This window comes from Sycon ciliatum, chromosome 1, assembly GCF_964019385.1.
Source record: "Sycon ciliatum chromosome 1, ocSycCili1.1, whole genome shotgun sequence".
NCBI classification, from domain to species: Eukaryota; Metazoa; Porifera; class Calcarea; order Leucosolenida; family Sycettidae; genus Sycon; species Sycon ciliatum.
In genome coordinates, this window is record NC_088643.1 from 76,359,352 (window position 1) to 76,378,846 (window position 19,495).

The following is a 19,495-nucleotide window of genomic DNA, read 5'->3' on the forward strand; positions in this document are numbered from 1 at the left end:
ACACACAACGCCGTACAGACTCAGCATGCTACCAAGAGTGTTTATCTACTCTTGATGCTACGTAGTCAAAAGCCATGCCGACGTCACGTCACGAGTCTTGTTTTTTTTGGGCGATAAAAGCAGAAAGTACAAAAAGCGGGTTCGAAAAATACATGCATTTTTGAGGAGCTTGAATTTTTCTACTGCATACATTCATATCCCGTACTGACAGTATACATTTTGAGTTTACTTCACTTTGGTATCAACAAATGCATTTGTTTGAATTATTTGAGCTCTAGATCCGCGTTGCTTTGCAATTCAGATTTCTTGTACATGATTGTGTTCCTGATGAGAACAGACGTAGTGTACTGCTAGTTTTTTCCCCGAAAAGAACAGCCAAGAACAAACAGAAATTGTGGCTGAATAGATCAATTACGTTGTGTTGCACAATAAAACTTCAGGCCGAGTCTTTGGCGTGCTGTAAATCTGTCTGTGGTCTAAGGCGGTGAAATGGTATGTATATGCAATTTTTTACTTCAAGAATTGTCGAAATTGGAATTGATTGGTTTGCGCTGTTGTGTAAATCTGTCCTCTCCAGTTCAGCGTTGAGTCTAAAAAGCAAGCAGGTAATATGCAATTTCACACGAATTCATGAACCAAACCATGTATCACCCAATGTACACGTCCTTTCCCCCTCTCACGCTCACACTGCATTTGAGGTCCCCGGTGGCCGTAAAGAGCAATACTTTTCAGATTTATTTTCTGGCTGCCGGATTCACGTCAGCGATGCACATCTGAACCCGTTCTTAGATTGGGTCGTACTCAGATTTAAGTGCTAGTAGCAACGACACTAACATGATGTGTGTTGGCAATTGATCCTTGTATCAATGAGCTGACAGAATCGTTTAAGACATGTATAATGTGGGGTTTCCAGGTGGCTTGGAAACCCTGGGCGTTTGGACCTGGGTCGTTGGCGTGGAATACATGGAATACATGAGTGACATGACTAGGGTTGTCAATGATAGTGTTGTAAATGTATGGTTGGCTCTTTGGGAACGGCGTGCGTCCCGAGACCCCTCCAAGCCACACCCCAGTTGTGCACATGTGTCTTTCTTGAGGTACCTGTGGCGATCACTCTCCCTGTGACCACTTGTGCCCCCATGCATCAAGTAGGGTTGCCCGGTTGCCCAGGCTTATGTTCATGGATGTTTGTGTGCCTGGGCGTGTGCTTTGCAGCTCATAATGATAGCATATGGAGTGTAGCTTGGCAAAAGAGTGTACGAGACAACTGTGACTATGTCGTGACTGGATCAGTGGATGACAAAGTCAAGTGCTGGCAGTGGTAAGAGATTCACTGAATGTTTTCAGGACTTGAAAAATCATGCTCTACAGTCCTTTTGAAGTGTGAACACAAGATGGATATGTAGCTTGCTGCTTCAGTTATCCAGACTATCCATGTACCCAACAGCACCCAGTCCCCAGGGTGCCGGGTAGCTGATATGCACCTGTGCATCTGTCATTATCCTTGAGGGTAGTGGTGTTCCTGCGCATGTGAAAAGTCAATCTGACTGGTTTTGACGCGACCTATAGAAAATGGTATCTATCTAGCATGAATGCTCGTCAAGCTGTACAGTGCCTGGCGTGTATGTTCTGCGTCGTGCATGTGCATACATGTGCACTCATCATTGTGTTAGCATGTGTGTATCTATGTATGTGCGTGTGTGTGTGTGTGTGTGTTTGTGTGTCATGTAGGAAAGGCAATGACCTAGTGCTGCGGCATTCCTGTGAAGGGCATCAGCTAGGTGTTGTGTCGGTCGTCATCAATCATTCTGGAACAGGTAAGTACTGGGTGATTCGTCTAACACTACTGTATTTTGCCATTGGTTGGGAGTGTTTCAATGAGTTGTTTTCTCTGCCAGTTTGGGATATTATGATTATTATCTCATAAAGCTATAGAGTAGTCACTGTGATGATTTGGGTATTATACTCAAATGTGTTTAGAGGATCACTCCACATGCTCGTCACCACTACTGAAGTAGAACAGTGCAGTTTGTCCGCGAGTGGTTATAGGAATGAATTTGATTGTCATATGCATACATGCAGCCCTAAATTCAGTTTGAAATGTGCCTTCCTGATTGGTGCAGAAATGTCTTTCTTGAATTGGCAACTTATGGTAGCCCAGTACTGCCCCCCCCCCCCCTTCTTTCCATCGCTCTTCATGACCGTCGTGTTGCTGTGTGCTTTGTGCTGCTGCTGTAGTCTGTGCTAGCAGTTCACTGGATTGCTTCATCAGACTGTGGGATTTGGAGAGTGGAAAGCAGATTAAAGCTATCAATGCTGGACCATGTGAGTTGATCTACAAAACCACTTTGCTTATTATTTTTTGGCTTTTTAATTTTAACCCTTTAGTGCAGAAAATGCGATATGTCCTGGCGTGATTTTAGTTATAATCAACCCACTTTTCACAATCTTGATAATTCTGGAAAGCTTTTTGCTAGCAGAGCATAGTAAGCTACCACTGAGTACTGCACATATCCAACACTATGGCCGCGCCACACAATAGTCCCAGAGCAGGATGTGCGAGAACATTCTCTCTCCAGCCATTTCACTCTCACTCATTCCAAGCTGTTCAAATTGCTCACTGGGTGTTTTATCATGTCGCCCACGAGCTCAGAGCATGCTGGGGTGAAACTGCATGCTGGTCAAGGGAAAGTCCCTCACTCAGGGTTGAGTCACTGGGGGAAAACAGTTTTTCTTCAAACTGAAATGTTCAGGCTCAGCCCACGGTGCATGCAGTGAAGCTGATCTCTACATGAAAATGTGTGCAAAAATAGGTTGACTCCCATCCACACTCTATGTGTGGATGGGCTCTTCGACCATATGGGATGAAGATGTAGATGCTGAAAGTCGACTCGTCCCAGAACACGTCTTCATAATATTATTATTATTACAGTCTACTCGCGATAAGTCACGCACTTTTAAGTCACGCACTCGCGATAAGTCACGCATTTTTTCATCCAGGACACCCATCTCAAGAATTTTTTATTTTTCGGGATTTTGTGGATTTCGTGGATTTCGTGAATATTTGCGAATGATGTGGTTTTCAATGATGGAGCTTGAATACTGTAAAGGTAAGAATATAATTATTATGTGCATATTGTATGAGAGCCTTCTCCCTCAGGATCACCCACGACAATCCAAGTTTGTCAGTCACAAACTTCTCCCTTCGAAGCAAAATATACTTCACTAGCCACTCCTCAATTTTCCCGAGCTGGGAACTTCTGTTGCAGACTCCCTGTAGTAGTAGTAGTAGTAGTAGTAGTAGAATTTATTATTTTGATACTGTGGACCAGACGGATTAGCATCGGCAAGTTTGCCAGCTTCAGCATCCCTCAGCCAGCCGCGGAATATCGCCTCCGGAACATTGTTCAACTTCGCAAATTTTCGAGCGGAATTTTTTCCACTCTCACGATAGAGACGAACCAAACGCAGTCGATCAGCCACTGTTCGCTGTTCTTTCGTTTTCTTATGAGAAGGCATCGTCAAGCAAAGGGAAACGAAGTGTTTACACGACGGAAACAGAAGTGCGTCTTGTCAAATCCCTACCAAAACGGCAAAAGTAACGGAACGTCGTTACTTGTCTTTCTCGATCATGCCTTCATTATCGTGTACAGCAGCAGTGTACAGTCAGTGTAGACTACAGACTAGACAGTGCACCGTGCGCATGCAGCTCAGTGCTTGTACGCGTGTTCAGCACACATGTCCATATGCAGAAGAAAAAATGACGGCTGTACATATGCATGACGTGGTGCATAATGTAAGTCGCGCACTCGCGGTAAGTCGCGCATTTTCTATTCCAGGACACTGTGCGTGACTTATCGCGAGTAGACTGTATTCACACATATCCGCCGGATGAGTACGCGTGGCCCATGCACCATGGGGACCCACGAATACAAACCAGCATATGCTCCCTCAGCAATACAAGCAAGCAAGCAAGCAAACATAAATGGGAGCCCAGGCAGCGAAAACAAAGCAAAGAGAGATGAGGACATAGGCAACGAAAACAGTTCCAAAGTGTAGCCAGGGATTGAATGTGCGCATATGGGTACAACAGTTAATACGGCTAATGCAGCCATAGAGAGCGCAGCAGCACGGAAAATACAAAAGTGCCACAGCAGTAGCCAAGAGTGTGCAAACACTAAAAAAAAAGAAGATCAGTCCACGAAAAATTATTGTCGACACAGGTAGACATTTCCGGCAAGAATACATGTGTGCACACGAGTAGGCAGGCAAGCATGTCAGGGGTAGGCGTATTATTATGGCCAGGCTAATTGACAGTGCTTCTTCTTCATAATAAGCACATATAAAACAGAGAGGTTCCAGGCTGTCCAAGAGAGTGTTTTAATAAGCACATAACGTTTTCATCCCTGAATGACTCGTCCTGCGACGAAAAGCTACACCTGTAGGAAGTGAACACCATTGCTGTAACTCACGCACGTGTACAACTGATATCTCTTTGGCAGTATGCATATGACATACAGTCAAACCTCGTTTGGACGAACACTGATAAGGCGAACTTTCCATTAGTACGAACTAGGGCCAATCCTATGATTGGCCAGGCATCATATCAAGTCAAAATTATTCGTTTACGACGAACTCCTGTACGGCGAACTTTCGTGAAGACGAACTAATTTCAAGCGTGATTTGAACAAAAATCAGCGCGTAGTACGAACTTTCGGTCCACATGCGTATGCTGGCTGTAGTTTTTTTTCCGATAATCGAGGCCTCCTGTATCGGCAAAACGAATTAACAGCATGTTGCAAGGCGGAGGATATGTGGTCATGAATTCATTGTACATAATTGCACTTACCTGTTGCTGGCTTATGCTATGATTATGAATAAATACTTTACATGTGCCACAGCATGTACCTTCACATAAATACACTCCGTATGATATGCATATCAATTTTTTGTCAGATCTGGATAAGAATAGAGAGGTTCTGCAAAACGAAAATGCGTACAAACTTTCACTCTACGTCATGAAGTGCGAAACTTCGCACGAACTTTCGCAACTTTGGACGCGAAACTTCCAGGGAACGCGAAATGAACTTTCGTAGGAAATTTCGTGAGATCGGGTCATGGCGTACGTGCAATTGGCCCGTGCGAACTACGAAAATGTGCAGAACGCAAAGTTCGTGCGAAAATTCGTACACACTTTCTCAAGGACTGTCGCGAAACTTCGTTCGATTTTTTGTTTTGCAGAACCTCTCTAGTAACTCTGGATAATGTAAGACAAGCAAACTTGTTCAGTCCCGTGAAGTTCATCCTAATGAGGCTTGACTGTACTTCCACGTGTCCATTGTGGTTACCTGACACCTCTCACTGTGAATTATTGTTGTTGATGCAGCGGAATTATGGACCCTGGCTTTCTCTCCTGATGGCCGCTTTCTGGCCAGCGGCAGTCATTCGGGCAATATCAACTTGTTTGGTGTAGAGAGCGGTCAACGGGAAACTTCACTTGATACACGCGGCAAGTTCATTATGAGTGTGGCTTATGTAAGTTTAGTGTCACCCTGCTGTCTTCTCTCTTGTGTACGAGTATGTTGTTGTAACTTGTTGTGTCGGCATCAATAGAGCTTGTAAGCGTTGAAACATTCTGTCACGTGTGCGTGCGCCTGCTGGTTGAGACAACCCAGTTCCTACATTGGTGCAACAGAGCAGGTTTTCCCTGATATTAGACACCCTTAGCGAAAAACGTTATGTTGTAACTTGTAACGGTATTACCGTAAGGGGGAAAATACCGTGATTTTGGTTCGACCTTTAGCAAGATGCACGCTATTTTTAGTACGCTGTTGCCACGAGAATAGCTTTGATTTTGCGCGGTATATTGTACAACCATTCATGTCACCATATACGCGATAAAAGGTGAAATGCGTACGGACTATGCAATATTTGGCCAAAACATGTACCGTTGGTCACAACGATAAATCAGCCCCCATAACGTTTTTACGCTGCAGCTTCAACGGTATTTGGGTGATCAAGGTACGAGTACCGTAAAAAAAAATAGCGTTACCGTTGTTTGCTAAGGGTGTCTATTGTCCTCATGACGTGCAATGTGCTGGAATGAACATTGTTACTTCATAGATCTGGTGTATCCTATTCCAGAATCCTTCTTCAGATTCACTCATTGTATATCATGCACAGTGGTAACTGGAGTTTGATTTCTAAAAAAAGTCGCGTTCATGCCATCCATTCCTTGTTTGCTGTGTTGTGTGATCTGCAGAGTCCTGATGCTCGTTTGCTGGCATCGGGTGCAGTAGATGGCCAGGTCAATCTCTTTGACATGGGTACTGGACGCTTGCTGCACACGCTGTCCGGTGAGGGTTTTTTAAGCTTTTGGGGATTCTGAATACATGTACGTTAGTCCTCTCGCCAAACTCCTGTCCTTGGGTTCTAGTTCCAAAGACTACTGAACATGAGAACATGCTACATTTTGAATATGCTTTGGAAACAAGCACTGTCTTCCTGCGCATGATGTCACTGTACGTTGTCCAAACATATGTGTGTGTGTACATTGGCTTTCACCTGGTTTTGACCTGCAACATGACTGTCTTGTTCTCCCTCTCCAGGACACTCTATGTCAGTGCGGTCACTTGCATTCTCTCCGGACTCCAAGACTCTAGCCACTGCATCGGATGATGGATATGTCAAACTCTATGATGTGTATGTCCGATCAGAATACTGCTTAGGCCACACCAAGTTAATTCTATGTTTCGCGTCGGATATTTTCTGGAAAAGGCACGCGGGCGGGCGAAAAAAAACAGAAAAAAAAAACAGAAGAAAAAAAACTCCATTCTATGTGTACTGAGCCATGTTGCACACAGAATACCACTACTAAACTGTCACGTCTATCCAAAACGACGACAAGTCGTCACAGGACAGCTGGCAGACTGGGCTGGAGCGATACAATAAGAGATTTCATGGATGGCTCCTTCTGCATTTTGACATGAGTCGAGTGGGATCCCGCTCCATCACAATCGTGGAAAATCTCGAAGTCCTTGACACCTGGAATCTCTGCTCGCTTGGTGAGCAGGCCCTAGGCCTACTGCACGGGTTGGAAAAATAGAAATTTTCATCTCTCTCACCTTCTACGTACCATAGCCTGGAATACAAGATTATGGAGAAGCTGATAACCTCTGATCTGCCATACTGGCTAGAGAATGTTCGCCAGAATAGCCATCGATTGGCTCGTCTAGGTTCTTTTTTTCTTGTCAAGGATTCGAAAAGGTACGCGCGCGGGTGACGCGAAACATAGAAATAACTTGGTGTGGCCTTATATTCAAGTGCAAATCAACTAATTTGTGCATGTGGCTGAGTTGAGTTTCAGCTTTCCAGAGGAATACGCTAGCACAACAGATCTTTGCTGCATTTGCTGCATTTGCCAAGATTATCTGATTCGGAGTATCTCTAACCCAAGTACTTTTGCAGATGCACCATAGTGATCAGATCATTGGGAAAGCAACAATAGAGTTTGGTTACATAAGCATGTAATACGTAGCTCGTTTTTTCTGTAGTCAAACATGAATGTGCCATGACCTCTGTGACAGTGTGGGTTTGTGGACTTCTGTTAAAAATCCTGAACTTGATTTTGTTTGTTGTGGTGTGTGTGTGCAGGCAAAATGCAACGCTGAGCGCATCCATCTCAGCACACAGTTCCTGGGTACTCGGTGTTCAGTTTCATCCAGATAACCTACACTTTGCTACCAGGTGAGTGGTATTGTAGTGACTACTGCATGCACTGAATACTGCCAGGTGCACAATTGAATTACGAGACCCTCTTGACCGGTACAATTCTCTTGCTGTCATAGTTTGTTGTGTGTTCTCGTGGCTAGTGGCAGTGTTCTAGTGTGGGCATCTCCTAATAATAGTTTAAAGATACAACCATGATCGCCCCTTGTCGGGCATTGGTTGTGAGACTTACCACCTCGTGACCTCACCCTCACTGTTCGGCGCTGTGTCTGGCACCCTGGTATAACCAGGCATGGTGGTGACCTGGCACGAACGAAACTTTGGTTGTGTTTCTCACCACAATTGTATAGCCAGTGGTAACGCGGATGTGCGAACTTTACTCTTTTCTGTTGTGCTGTAACTATGCTTCTTTCTTCAGCTCTAGTGACAAAACAGTGAAGATCTGGGACATGAGCACCAAGAAATGCTTGCACACCTTCCAGGAACATTCAGAACAGGTAGGAGTGTGTTCTTGTTTTGCTTCTAGCTTGTCCCATTTGCACCTTACGTTGTGACTTGCTACATTCCAATGAGGAAGGGGTGGGTGAAATGCTGCTGTGCAATGCTGTGACCAGGTGTTGTGTTTGTACGTTCTCTTTAGGTATGGGGTATTGCCTTCAATGATACTGGCGACAAGCTGGTCTCGGTGTCTGACGATCGGTCAGCTCTTGTGTACAATTGCCCATTGGTCTGATCGCTACCATCGCTCTGAGTTTGTTCACGAGCGTGATTCTTAGCTCGGCCCCTCCACGTGCTGGGCAGTGTTCTGTTCTGCTCTGCGTCCTGCGCAAGGAGTGATGTGCAGGCTTTCATCATCTTCTCCGCCGCCTTGCTCAGCACAGTATCCTGCACAGACCCCGTACAGACGCACCATGCCACTCGCTCGCATACAGCTCCTATCTTGTGTTGGTCTTGCCTGGGCCCATGCTGTCCCGTCCATGATCATGAGAGCAAGTGAAGCACTTGACTAAACTTCTCTGTTCTTGTTGAAAGAAGCCTGATCTGTGTACATACTCTCTTTGTTGGTGGAAATTATCATTGTTAAATTCAACTTTAGGTACATGCATTGCATGGGTCCTTCAAAACATGAAAATCATACTACTTTTGTCAACTAGGCATTTTGACTTTTATATTTGCTTATTTCATCGCTTTCTCTATTGTTTCTGGCTATGCTGAAGAAAATGTCCTGTTCTGCAATGGCTATTCATTGGGTGTCCATTGTGTTTGTAGTGGCAGGGCTGTGTCACCCAGTTTGGCTGCTTCGGCCATTGACGTATCTGATTTAAAATTTTGAAAGTGGCTCAAACTATCCAAACATTTTCTCTGGAAATACGCTATTCTGCGAGTTAAATGCACTGGCTGGTGGTGGGTAGCTGAAATCATGGATACAAGTGGTGGTCCACAACCTTCCTGCATGGAGGCAGAACAGGTGCATGCTTCCCCTACCCCAAAAATGTTAGCTTGCACGCCGCACAAGTACAATCCAGTCAATGCTGTGCATGTGCCCAATAGTACACTAGTGAGGCCGGACGGCAACAACCAGATCCTTTCCTGCAGTTGATGTTTTTATTTCTGGACCGTTTGAGGAAAGTCAGCAGGAAGGATGAAAAACAACTTATGAAAGTGACCATGAAGCTGATCGATTTCGAGGGCGGTAAAAGAACTTTTAAAAATGATGAAAAATCGCACAACAAATTTCCAAACTCCCTAATAGTAATACCTATGTGTACTTTCACGAAGACTGATGGTATGGATATACCGACTCCTATTGGCAAGCACTGCTACACATAGTAAAAAAAGAAGAAGAAGATTAAAATGAGCTATAAAGAGCTAGTGATGGATGGGTGCTAATAATTAGTAGTTTGGCTATCAGCCCAGGGTTATCACCCTGTTTCTTGTTGTTGTCAAAATTCAACGTGACTACCTACCTACCTACAGTAGCACTTTTAAAATTGGTTTTCTCACAAAAGAAAGCAAATAATTCTTAGGTAACAATTTGGCCAGAAACCGTGTCCAGCCATCCGTTACTTCTTGAGAATACTGTCAACTAGCTCACTGCACAATGCCCAGCACCGCACAGTGTGAAAGCAGCCTGCACGCAACAAGAACCAGGAATAAACAGTAGAACAAAAAGCAACAAAAAAGAAAGGTGTCAGGGAGAGCCTAATCAGAAACCCACTGATAACGTCTTATTTTAAAATGCCCAGGTACTGGGTAGCAGTGGTGAATTTAAAAGGTAGTTGACCATGGCCCATGTTGTCGAAACTAGGGCGTCGTAGTGTACCAGGTATTTTACGACTCCTGGTCAAAACCATGATCATAATAGTTGAATTGTGGATTCAAATGAGACAGAATTTCACACACAATAGGCTGCCCCGTGGTGATGCAACGTTAGTGGCCAGGAAAAACCCAGCAAAGAATCAAAGGCAGCTACAGACATGTTTCACAACTTAGACATGAAGTGTTTGGCCTATATCGACTTTGGTTTTTCATCGTAGCATCTATATGTACCGTATTTTCAGTCTGGAAATTTGATTTTGTGCTCCCCTGCGAACTACGTACAGAAAATCGCAAAATTGCCGGCTACAACGTAGACATAATTATGGTACACTCTCTCTCACCTTTGTAAGGACCTGCCTTGAGGGTTTGTGATATTTCACCTTGCCGATTCACGTAGCCAAACCATTCGCCGTGTTTAGCATCAGGGTACTATGGAGAAAGCAGAGCAAGACACGGATGGGGCCTAAGACACGGGGCATAGGATCAGTGTAGGAACAATAGGAAGGCATGATTTGATACCTAACATGAGACACCACAGAGTACAAGAGGGTTTTCGCACAAAGCCAAGAAAACTGTACATGTAGCATGCTGACATGCACAGCAGGTGGCTGTGAACTACCGACTGTAAGCAGTTGCATTCAAACACACATAACCTAACTGTTACGGTGGGAGTCACTACACAACAGATGCCTTCACGTGCTCACATGTTTGAAGGAGTAGTCGTAGAGCTGACGGAACGCTTTCCAGTGCTTCGCATCTCCGGTGTGCTGGTAGGCCATCAGACACGCTATCATGCCTTCGCAGTGCGGCCACCAGAGCTTCATGTCCCACTCGAGGTGAACGGGCGGGTAGCCGTCACGGTCCAGGAACATGAACACGCCACCGAACTTCTCGTCCCATCCGTACTCTAACGGTCGAGTTAGGAATCTGCAGAGCAGCAGCAGCAACAGCAATCAAAATGTTAAGCAAGCAACTGGGCAAGGCCTTGCAGGGTCCATTCAGTGCACATAAAAACGGTCATCCAATATTACACAGAAATCAAGCATCTTGGACATGATTAGCAGTTTCTTAACTTTACTTAGCACTCACTCGTCAATGGCGGTCTGCAGGAGTTTAGAGTTTCCCGAGTCAAACTTGCGCCAGTACTCCATCAGAAACCAGCTGGCCTCCATGGCATGGCCAGGATTGAGGTGTCGTCCTTCACTGCCTTCCAGCGGCTTGTCATCCAGTCCCAGTATCTCCAAGATGTATCCACCCTACGAAACCAGAAATTTAGCAGACCACAGTCTGTGTGGGTACTACTGGTTTGTGACCTGCGGCAACAGCAAGGAATGGCAATCAAGTATACCTGAATGCTGTGGCATCAACTACATGTACCTCGCAAAAAACACTATGGTCGAATGATCCATGGGTGTGTGTGAGTGTTGAGGAAAGCAGCTCCACATGCCAACTCATCCGTTCCATCCACAGATATCACTGTTTATAAAGTAATATTCATATACAGTCAACTTCGCTAATAACGACTGCGGGTATAACGACAATTCGCGAATGACGACAGAATTTCCATGCCCAGAGCAAAGTCCCATCCCACTGTAATACATATAATGAGACTTCGGGTATAACGACACTTCGCGAATAAGGACACCTTTTTGATGCCCCGCCGAGTGTCGTTACAAGCGAAGTTGACTGTATGCATACGAACTAATTACATCATTGACTGAAACATCAGCATAATGTCACCGGATAGAGTATACAAACTGAGCGGTCGGTCTCACCTGACTATGTTTGAGAATGCGCTCGATACACCAGGTAGCGTGACGGGCAAAGAATTCGCTGTCTGGCTTTACCATGAGCAGAATTAGGTTGAGTAGCATCATGGGCCGGTTCAGCATGGAGACGGATGGCTGACCCTCCAGCACAGGTGCGCCGAGATCGCTGGCATCTTCCCTGGCCCAATATGCATACGCCTCCAGCTCGGCCATGGCCTGGTCCTGTCAACACCAACGATAATCAATACAGCTGACATGATAATTTCAGAGAAAGCCTATAAATTAATAGACGGGAGTATTCATGTTGACCGGTGTCTAACGTTATGTACCCTCAGGCTGTGTACAGTACCCAGTGCCCAGTGGCCTGTGCCCAGTGGCCTGTGCCCAGTGGCCTGTGCTCAGTGCCAAGTGGCCTGTGCCCTGTGCCCAGTGGCCTGTGGACAGAGCCAGCAATACAGTACGGCAACGGTACAGCCAAGTCTCTTCTCTGCCGTCACTTCGAGTTTCCTGTCAAAACACTCAGAAGACAACTGCTGTCTGAGGAGTGTTTTCACAGGACACTCTAAGTAACAACAGAGAAGAGATTTGGTTGTACCTGTCGCTGATCTGCACAGTTTTCCCGTGCAGATGCTGTGTTCCTCACAACAGCAACATAATGCAGCGCGGCACAAGAACAAAACGCTCAGCACGTACCTTCAATGCTTCTTCGTCTGTAATCTCGTACATGCCCCATAGCGCCATGGCGAAGAAGCACTCGGTGAACGGCTTGCGCTGCACACGGTACGGCTTGCCCTCGCGTGTTACGGCAAAGTAGCAGCGCTTCTGCGCACGCCCCTCCAGGTGGCGCATTGGCAAATGCTCGCGAATAAACTGCAGGCCTGGAGAAAAAAAGGAGAAGGGATAAATTAAAACCAGCCATGTCTGTCTCTATCATGTTTTGTTCTCGGTTTGCATATGCTCATGAAAGTAGATACATGTACAGAAAAGAACACAATATTTTGCCTGGACAAAAATGATGTAATGAACCATGAGTTGCGAAATGATTATTTCATTTATTTGTCCAAACACCAATTCAACAAACAAACGAATACGTCTATTTTCTCCATATCTAGCAGATCAGCCTTTCGGCAACGGAACTTGTGCTTTGCAAAGCCGTTTCTTATTCTCCACAATGGCATAGCTCAGCTGCTCTCCCCTGCCATTGCCCAGGCATAGGTCACCATGATCAGTGATTGATTACCTTCACAGCTGTGCTCATTGAATCACTGCCGCCATCTGAGCAAGTCTTAGCACGTTCATGCACTGGTTCTAGTGACATTTTGCACTGGTTCTAGTGATATTTTGCACCTTCAAATTCGAAATTTCCTATTCAAACACTCTTGAAGCACTGTATATAGATCGAATACATTTGACTAACCAAATATCAGTGCCATCACTACTGGACACCCACCTTAGTCATCACCACATGTGTTAGAACACAACGGCAATGCACAACTCAGAAAATTCAAACCTACCCTTCTTGGCGGCATCGAGGATTTCCGGCGTTCTGAACTTCTCGAAGTGCTGGTACAGATAGGTGTACATCCACACCTGTCAGTGCAAGGTGTCAGTGCAAGGTGTCAGTGCAAGGTGTCAGTGCAAGGTGTCAGTGCAAGGTGTCAGTGCAAGGTGTCAGTGCAAGGTGTCAGTGCAAGGTGTCAGTGCAAGGTGTCAGTGCAAGGTGTCAGTGCAAGGTGTCAGTGCAAGGTGTCAGTGCAAGGTGTCAGTGCAAGGTGTCAGTGCAAGGTGTCAGTGCAAGGTGTCAGTGCAAGGTGTCAGTGCAAGGTGTCAGTGCAAGGTGTCAGTGCAAGGTGTCAGTGCAAGGTGTCAGTGCAAGGTGTCAGTGCAAGGTGTCAGTGCAAGGTGTCAGTGCAAGGTGTCAGTGCAAGGTGTCAGTGCAAGGTGTCAGTGCAAGGTGTCAGTGCAAGGTGTCAGTGCAAGGTGTCAGTGCAAGGTGTCAGTGCAAGGTGTCAGTGCAAGGTGTCAGTGCAAGGTGTCAGTGCAAGGTGTCAGTGCAAGGTGTCAGTGCAAGGTGTCAGTGCAAGGTGTCAGTGCAAGGTGTCAGTGCAAGGTGTCAGTGCAAGGTGTCAGTGCAAGGTGTCAGTGCAAGGTGTCAGTGCAAGGTGTCAGTGCAAGGTGTCAGTGCAAGGTGTCAGTGCAAGGTGTCAGTGCAAGGTGTCAGTGCAAGGTGTCAGTGCAAGGTGTCAGTGCAAGGTGTCAGTGCAAGGTGTCAGTGCAAGGTGTCAGTGCAAGGTGTCAGTGCAAGGTGTCAGTGCAAGGTGTCAGTGCAAGGTGTCAGTGCAAGGTGTCAGTGCAAGGTGTCAGTGCAAGGTGTCAGTGCAAGGTGTCAGTGCAAGGTGTCAGTGCAAGGTGTCAGTGCAAGGTGTCAGTGCAAGGTGTCAGTGCAAGGTGTCAGTGCAAGGTGTCAGTGCAAGGTGTCAGTGCAAGGTGTCAGTGCAAGGTGTCAGTGCAAGGTGTCAGTGCAAGGTGTCAGTGCAAGGTGTCAGTGCAAGGTGTCAGTGCAAGGTGTCAGTGCAAGGTGTCAGTGCAAGGTGTCAGTGCAAGGTGTCAGTGCAAGGTGTCAGTGCAAGGTGTCAGTGCAAGGTGTCAGTGCAAGGTGTCAGTGCAAGGTGTCAGTGCAAGGTGTCAGTGCAAGGTGTCAGTGCAAGGTGTCAGTGCAAGGTGTCAGTGCAAGGTGTCAGTGCAAGGTGTCAGTGCAAGGTGTCAGTGCAAGGTGTCAGTGCAAGGTGTCAGTGCAAGGTGTCAGTGCAAGGTGTCAGTGCAAGGTGTCAGTGCAAGGTGTCAGTGCAAGGTGTCAGTGCAAGGTGTCAGTGCAAGGTGTCAGTGCAAGGTGTCAGTGCAAGGTGTCAGTGCAAGGTGTCAGTGCAAGGTGTCAGTGCAAGGTGTCAGTGCAAGGTGTCAGTGCAAGGTGTCAGTGCAAGGTGTCAGTGCAAGGTGTCAGTGCAAGGTGTCAGTGCAAGGTGTCAGTGCAAGGTGTCAGTGCAAGGTGTCAGTGCAAGGTGTCAGTGCAAGGTGTCAGTGCAAGGTGTCAGTGCAAGGTGTCAGTGCAAGGTGTCAGTGCAAGGTGTCAGTGCAAGGTGTCAGTGCAAGGTGTCAGTGCAAGGTGTCAGTGCAAGGTGTCAGTGCAAGGTGTCAGTGCAAGGTGTCAGTGCAAGGTGTCAGTGCAAGGTGTCAGTGCAAGGTGTCAGTGCAAGGTGTCAGTGCAAGGTGTCAGTGCAAGGTGTCAGTGCAAGGTGTCAGTGCAAGGTGTCAGTGCAAGGTGTCAGTGCAAGGTGTCAGTGCAAGGTGTCAGTGCAAGGTGTCAGTGCAAGGTGTCAGTGCAAGGTGTCAGTGCAAGGTGTCAGTGCAAGGTGTCAGTGCAAGGTGTCAGTGCAAGGTGTCAGTGCAAGGTGTCAGTGCAAGGTGTCAGTGCAAGGTGTCAGTGCAAGGTGTCAGTGCAAGGTGTCAGTGCAAGGTGTCAGTGCAAGGTGTCAGTGCAAGGTGTCAGTGCAAGGTGTCAGTGCAAGGTGTCAGTGCAAGGTGTCAGTGCAAGGTGTCAGTGCAAGGTGTCAGTGCAAGGTGTCAGTGCAAGGTGTCAGTGCAAGGTGTCAGTGCAAGGTGTCAGTGCAAGGTGTCAGTGCAAGGTGTCAGTGCAAGGTGTCAGTGCAAGGTGTCAGTGCAAGGTGTCAGTGCAAGGTGTCAGTGCAAGGTGTCAGTGCAAGGTGTCAGTGCAAGGTGTCAGTGCAAGGTGTCAGTGCAAGGTGTCAGTGCAAGGTGTCAGTGCAAGGTGTCAGTGCAAGGTGTCAGTGCAAGGTGTCAGTGCAAGGTGTCAGTGCAAGGTGTCAGTGCAAGGTGTCAGTGCAAGGTGTCAGTGCAAGGTGTCAGTGCAAGGTGTCAGTGCAAGGTGTCAGTGCAAGGTGTCAGTGCAAGGTGTCAGTGCAAGGTGTCAGTGCAAGGTGTCAGTGCAAGGTGTCAGTGCAAGGTGTCAGTGCAAGGTGTCAGTGCAAGGTGTCAGTGCAAGGTGTCAGTGCAAGGTGTCAGTGCAAGGTGTCAGTGCAAGGTGTCAGTGCAAGGTGTCAGTGCAAGGTGTCAGTGCAAGGTGTCAGTGCAAGGTGTCAGTGCAAGGTGTCAGTGCAAGGTGTCAGTGCAAGGTGTCAGTGCAAGGTGTCAGTGCAAGGTGTCAGTGCAAGGTGTCAGTGCAAGGTGTCAGTGCAAGGTGTCAGTGCAAGGTGTCAGTGCAAGGTGTCAGTGCAAGGTGTCAGTGCAAGGTGTCAGTGCAAGGTGTCAGTGCAAGGTGTCAGTGCAAGGTGTCAGTGCAAGGTGTCAGTGCAAGGTGTCAGTGCAAGGTGTCAGTGCAAGGTGTCAGTGCAAGGTGTCAGTGCAAGGTGTCAGTGCAAGGTGTCAGTGCAAGGTGTCAGTGCAAGGTGTCAGTGCAAGGTGTCAGTGCAAGGTGTCAGTGCAAGGTGTCAGTGCAAGGTGTCAGTGCAAGGTGTCAGTGCAAGGTGTCAGTGCAAGGTGTCAGTGCAAGGAGCAGAACAAACCAAAACACCACGTATTGTACAGGACCACAGCAACACACAAAGAAAGTAAAATAATGTAAATTTGTTGACATGAAAAGTTAAAAGTAGCAAGCTACTATGCGCTACATGCACAAGGAATGTTAGGGGCCTATTATATGTGCAACTCTCGGCGGGCTGGAGCGAGCGGGCCAGCCCGCCGAGAGGGTTTACATGTGCACGGCCGGGCTGGTCGCCAGCTCGCAGTGAGTTTATATGCGCTGAGCACACGCCAGCCCGTTGTGAGTATGCAACGAACACACTACGACTGTAGTGTGCTGCCCCGGGCTGAAACGCAGGGCTGCAAGCCATACTCAGGTTATAAACCTAAAAACTTTTTTTCTCACACAATGTAATCTTCTGCTGCTTTCTTTTCGCGCTATGGCACATGCTTGGTGTGTTGTATCACCTCGTTTCTTTTTCCTGTTTTTCACATTTTTAGTTGTCCATATCAAAGCATTTTGCAAGTAGTATCCCTTCCATTGTAAAATACAATCATGCATGTCGACAAATAAACAGTGCTCATGACACGTCTTTCTTGTTGCTGTACAAAAAGCTTCATAGATTTTCAAGACAATAGTGGGAATCCTCTTTATAACTTCCCTCAAAAGGTAAAAGTACCTATTTTGTAGTATGAACGCAGTGTCGACACCATAATAATACAACTCTGGCCCGGGCTGGTCTGTTTATATGTGCTTTTTCTGGCCCGCCTAGCCGGGATCCCGGGTGCCTCGGGGCGGGATCCTGCCTCGCCGGGCCAGCCCGCTTGACATATAAACGCACAACAGGTTTTGTGTGGATTTGTGTACAACCCCGAGATCCCGTTGCAGGCAGGCTGGCCCGCCTGTCGACCAGCCCGGGCTGGAGCTGCACATATAATCACCCCCTGAGTACAATCATGTTCTGTATTACAAATTTAAAATGTACTCTGGTCCTAAACAGCGGGTGTATGGTAAGCGGTCCTAAATAGGAGTGGTTGGCCAGCGGTTCTAAACAGGGGATGTGTCACCAGTGGCACAAACCAATGAATGTGTGGCCATTGCTCTCAATCCTTTCTTCTTGTGCTAACCTGGCGGCATTGCATCCATCCATACTTGTGAGTGTCATACACTTCGCCATCTTCAGCCAGACACATGAGGAAACCTCTACCGTAGATGGAAATAGGACAGTAACATGTACACACACACACACACGCACACATACACAAACCATGTACCATGTACACACACACACACATACACATGCACAGACACACAGACACAGACACACACACGCACATATGTGAAGACATGATTCAGCACTACCCAACCAGCCAGTACTATAGTACTAGTACACTCATATCAGGCATATGATGTCACTATATCCTACTGCTCCCCCCTCTATCTCCGCATAACTGTCCGATGAACGGTATACCGGTAGGGGGTAATTTCCCATCACCATGAAAACGTGTGGCTTCAAAACAATGACTATGCCACTAGCCCAGTGACACTCCTACTCAATGAAATGACATACCGGTACTGTAATATATTTGCTCTCAGTGATTATTTTCATTGCCTTCAACTTGTTCAAAGCTTGACAAAGGTAAGGATTGAAAAGAATCATAAATTCATAACCAGTCTTCAGTAAGTCTTGTTTACCCATATTGTTCATCGTGAGAGTGCTTCGTCCAGAACTTCATCCCACTATCCAATTCCTTTAGAAATGCGTCCCTAACGGACTTCAACTCCTCGTTAGATGGATTGCCGGAGTCTGCCATGATCCGGATCGACCTGCTACAGTTGGTGTGCCAGCAAAATGTTCCTTCAATGACAACCACTGCAAACAATTTTGTGTTTCACGAGATTGTCGATCAAAACACAGTAACGGTACCAACACCTGTCCTAGATCCTGAGCTGATTTGATGACACACATGTTCTCCCGTCATTTCAGAAAATAATTAGGCTGTCTAGGCGGCGAAGGCTATTATTAGGACCAGGGAGAGGTCAGACTGGCCTGGGTGCTCTCTGATTTGGACGTGACAGTCTAGTCGGAGAAAGTGTCAAAGGAGCCTACAAAATGTAGGCATTGATTTGTAGCTTTTTGAAAAATGTACAACGCGTCCCAAGCGTCCCCGTACCGTACCGTATACGGGTAGAACACATGATTCATGCGAATTCCATGGTGACGCGATCGCGCGATATGGCGATGCAGAACAACAACTTTTGTGACTTTCGAAATAATTTTCATGTTTTGAAAAGTGTTCACAAAATTGTTTGCTGAAGCATACCTCTAGCTCTTAGTAGAATTGTCTTTCAGCATCTGCAATGTTGCTCTTTGGACAACGTGTAGGTTTTTGAGACCTTTTTGTTGTCGCCTTTGAGTTAGAGTTTTTCATTCATCGGTGCATGCTGTTCACATAATATTACAGTAGAGGCAGGTGTTTTGACTGCTCGTGTTGCGAAGCTATCTTTCATCCGGATATCCTTGAACAAGACGTACAAGCTGTACAGCTCTACATAAGACTAGTGGTACTTGTGCATGATCACGCAGCTACCAAGTACCTGATTACTATTCTACCAGCTAGTAGTACATGAATAATGGATGACGAGGAATCCAATCGTCGTATAAATGATGTGTATAGCAAGTGGGAGAAAAAAGCTCCTAGTCTGGAGGACCGCGTTCGCGCGACGCACAACACTGGAAGATCCAATGCATGGGAAAACGCTTTCGCTGACCATGACGTTAGTGCAGGTCGTGTTGAGCGAAAAATGAGACAAAGCAAGCCTAGGAGACGAAATGTAAGCATGTATGAGTTTGTTGCTGGTGATCTGTGGAATGTAATAACTATTTACATCATTTTTAGGGTTGTGATTGGTGCCGTATTTTCTGGTGTCAGAGACAAACTGGGGTATGTCCCAGCCCCCTATTGGAGGCAAATTGTCACATTTCAGTTTCTATTTGTTTGCATGGAAATGGATATTCGGTACCGGTATAAGCCACAAGGGTAATTTTAATTTCGGCATGTTTTTTTGGTTTAATAGAAAATAGATCACATACCAGTATGGCGAAAACAGGCTTTAGTGGTGATAATGTGGAAGAGTTGCC

The 19,495-nt window shown here is 46.5% G+C and overlaps 3 protein-coding genes across 4 annotated transcripts in view; 2 read left to right on the forward strand and 1 right to left on the reverse strand.

Moving 5' to 3' along the window:
- The first annotated feature begins 202 nt into the window (after window positions 1–202).
- On the forward strand, window positions 203–8,974 carry LOC135805525 (superkiller complex protein 8-like). Its single transcript, XM_065319572.1, has 11 exons — window positions 203–492; window positions 578–605; window positions 1,216–1,321; window positions 1,732–1,817; window positions 2,239–2,325; window positions 5,387–5,535; window positions 6,263–6,356; window positions 6,609–6,702; window positions 7,654–7,746; window positions 8,147–8,225; window positions 8,369–8,974. The coding sequence occupies exons 1-11, from the start codon at window positions 490–492 to the stop codon at window positions 8,459–8,461; spliced, it is 912 nt and encodes a 303-aa protein (XP_065175644.1). The 5' UTR covers window positions 203–489; the 3' UTR covers window positions 8,462–8,974.
- A 337-nt stretch (window positions 8,975–9,311) lies between these two features.
- Window positions 9,312–18,444, reverse strand: LOC135805526 (N-acylglucosamine 2-epimerase-like). The gene is made up of 9 exons (XM_065319573.1): window positions 18,049–18,444; window positions 17,481–17,556; window positions 13,331–13,406; window positions 12,510–12,694; window positions 11,823–12,038; window positions 11,137–11,303; window positions 10,752–10,974; window positions 10,389–10,476; window positions 9,312–9,859 (listed from the first exon to the last, which is right to left on the reverse strand). The coding sequence occupies exons 1-9, from the start codon at window positions 18,165–18,167 to the stop codon at window positions 9,792–9,794; spliced, it is 1,218 nt and encodes a 405-aa protein (XP_065175645.1). The 5' UTR covers window positions 18,168–18,444; the 3' UTR covers window positions 9,312–9,791.
- A 197-nt stretch (window positions 18,445–18,641) lies between these two features.
- The window catches only part of LOC135805529 (glycerol-3-phosphate acyltransferase 1, mitochondrial-like), a 24,510-nt gene continuing 23,656 nt past the window's right edge, over window positions 18,642–19,495 (forward strand). For both annotated transcript variants that reach the window (XM_065319574.1, XM_065319575.1), the window contains exon 1: window positions 18,642–19,188. In XM_065319574.1, coding sequence (XP_065175646.1) covers window positions 18,988–19,188 — 201 coding nt within the window. In that variant the 5' untranslated portion in view covers window positions 18,642–18,987. The remainder of the gene's footprint in view (window positions 19,189–19,495) is intronic.

Bases quoted from the DNA above. Each gene is read 5' to 3' on its own strand.
- LOC135805525 (XM_065319572.1), top strand. The intron at 606-1,215 runs GTAATATGCAAT...TGTGCTTTGCAG, and splicing joins TGAGTCTAAAAAGCAAGCAG to CTCATAATGATAGCATATGG. The intron at 7,747-8,146 runs GTGAGTGGTATT...TTCTTTCTTCAG, and splicing joins AACCTACACTTTGCTACCAG to CTCTAGTGACAAAACAGTGA.
- LOC135805526 (XM_065319573.1), bottom strand. From the start codon at position 18,167: ATGGCAGACTCCGGCAATCCATCTAACGAGGAGTTGAAGTCCGTTAGG. The intron at 13,407-17,480 runs GTTAGCACAAGA...TTGCACTGACAG, and splicing joins GATGGATGCAATGCCGCCAG to GTGTGGATGTACACCTATCT. The intron at 10,975-11,136 runs GTGAGTGCTAAG...GCTGCTCTGCAG, and splicing joins CTGCAGACCGCCATTGACGA to ATTCCTAACTCGACCGTTAG.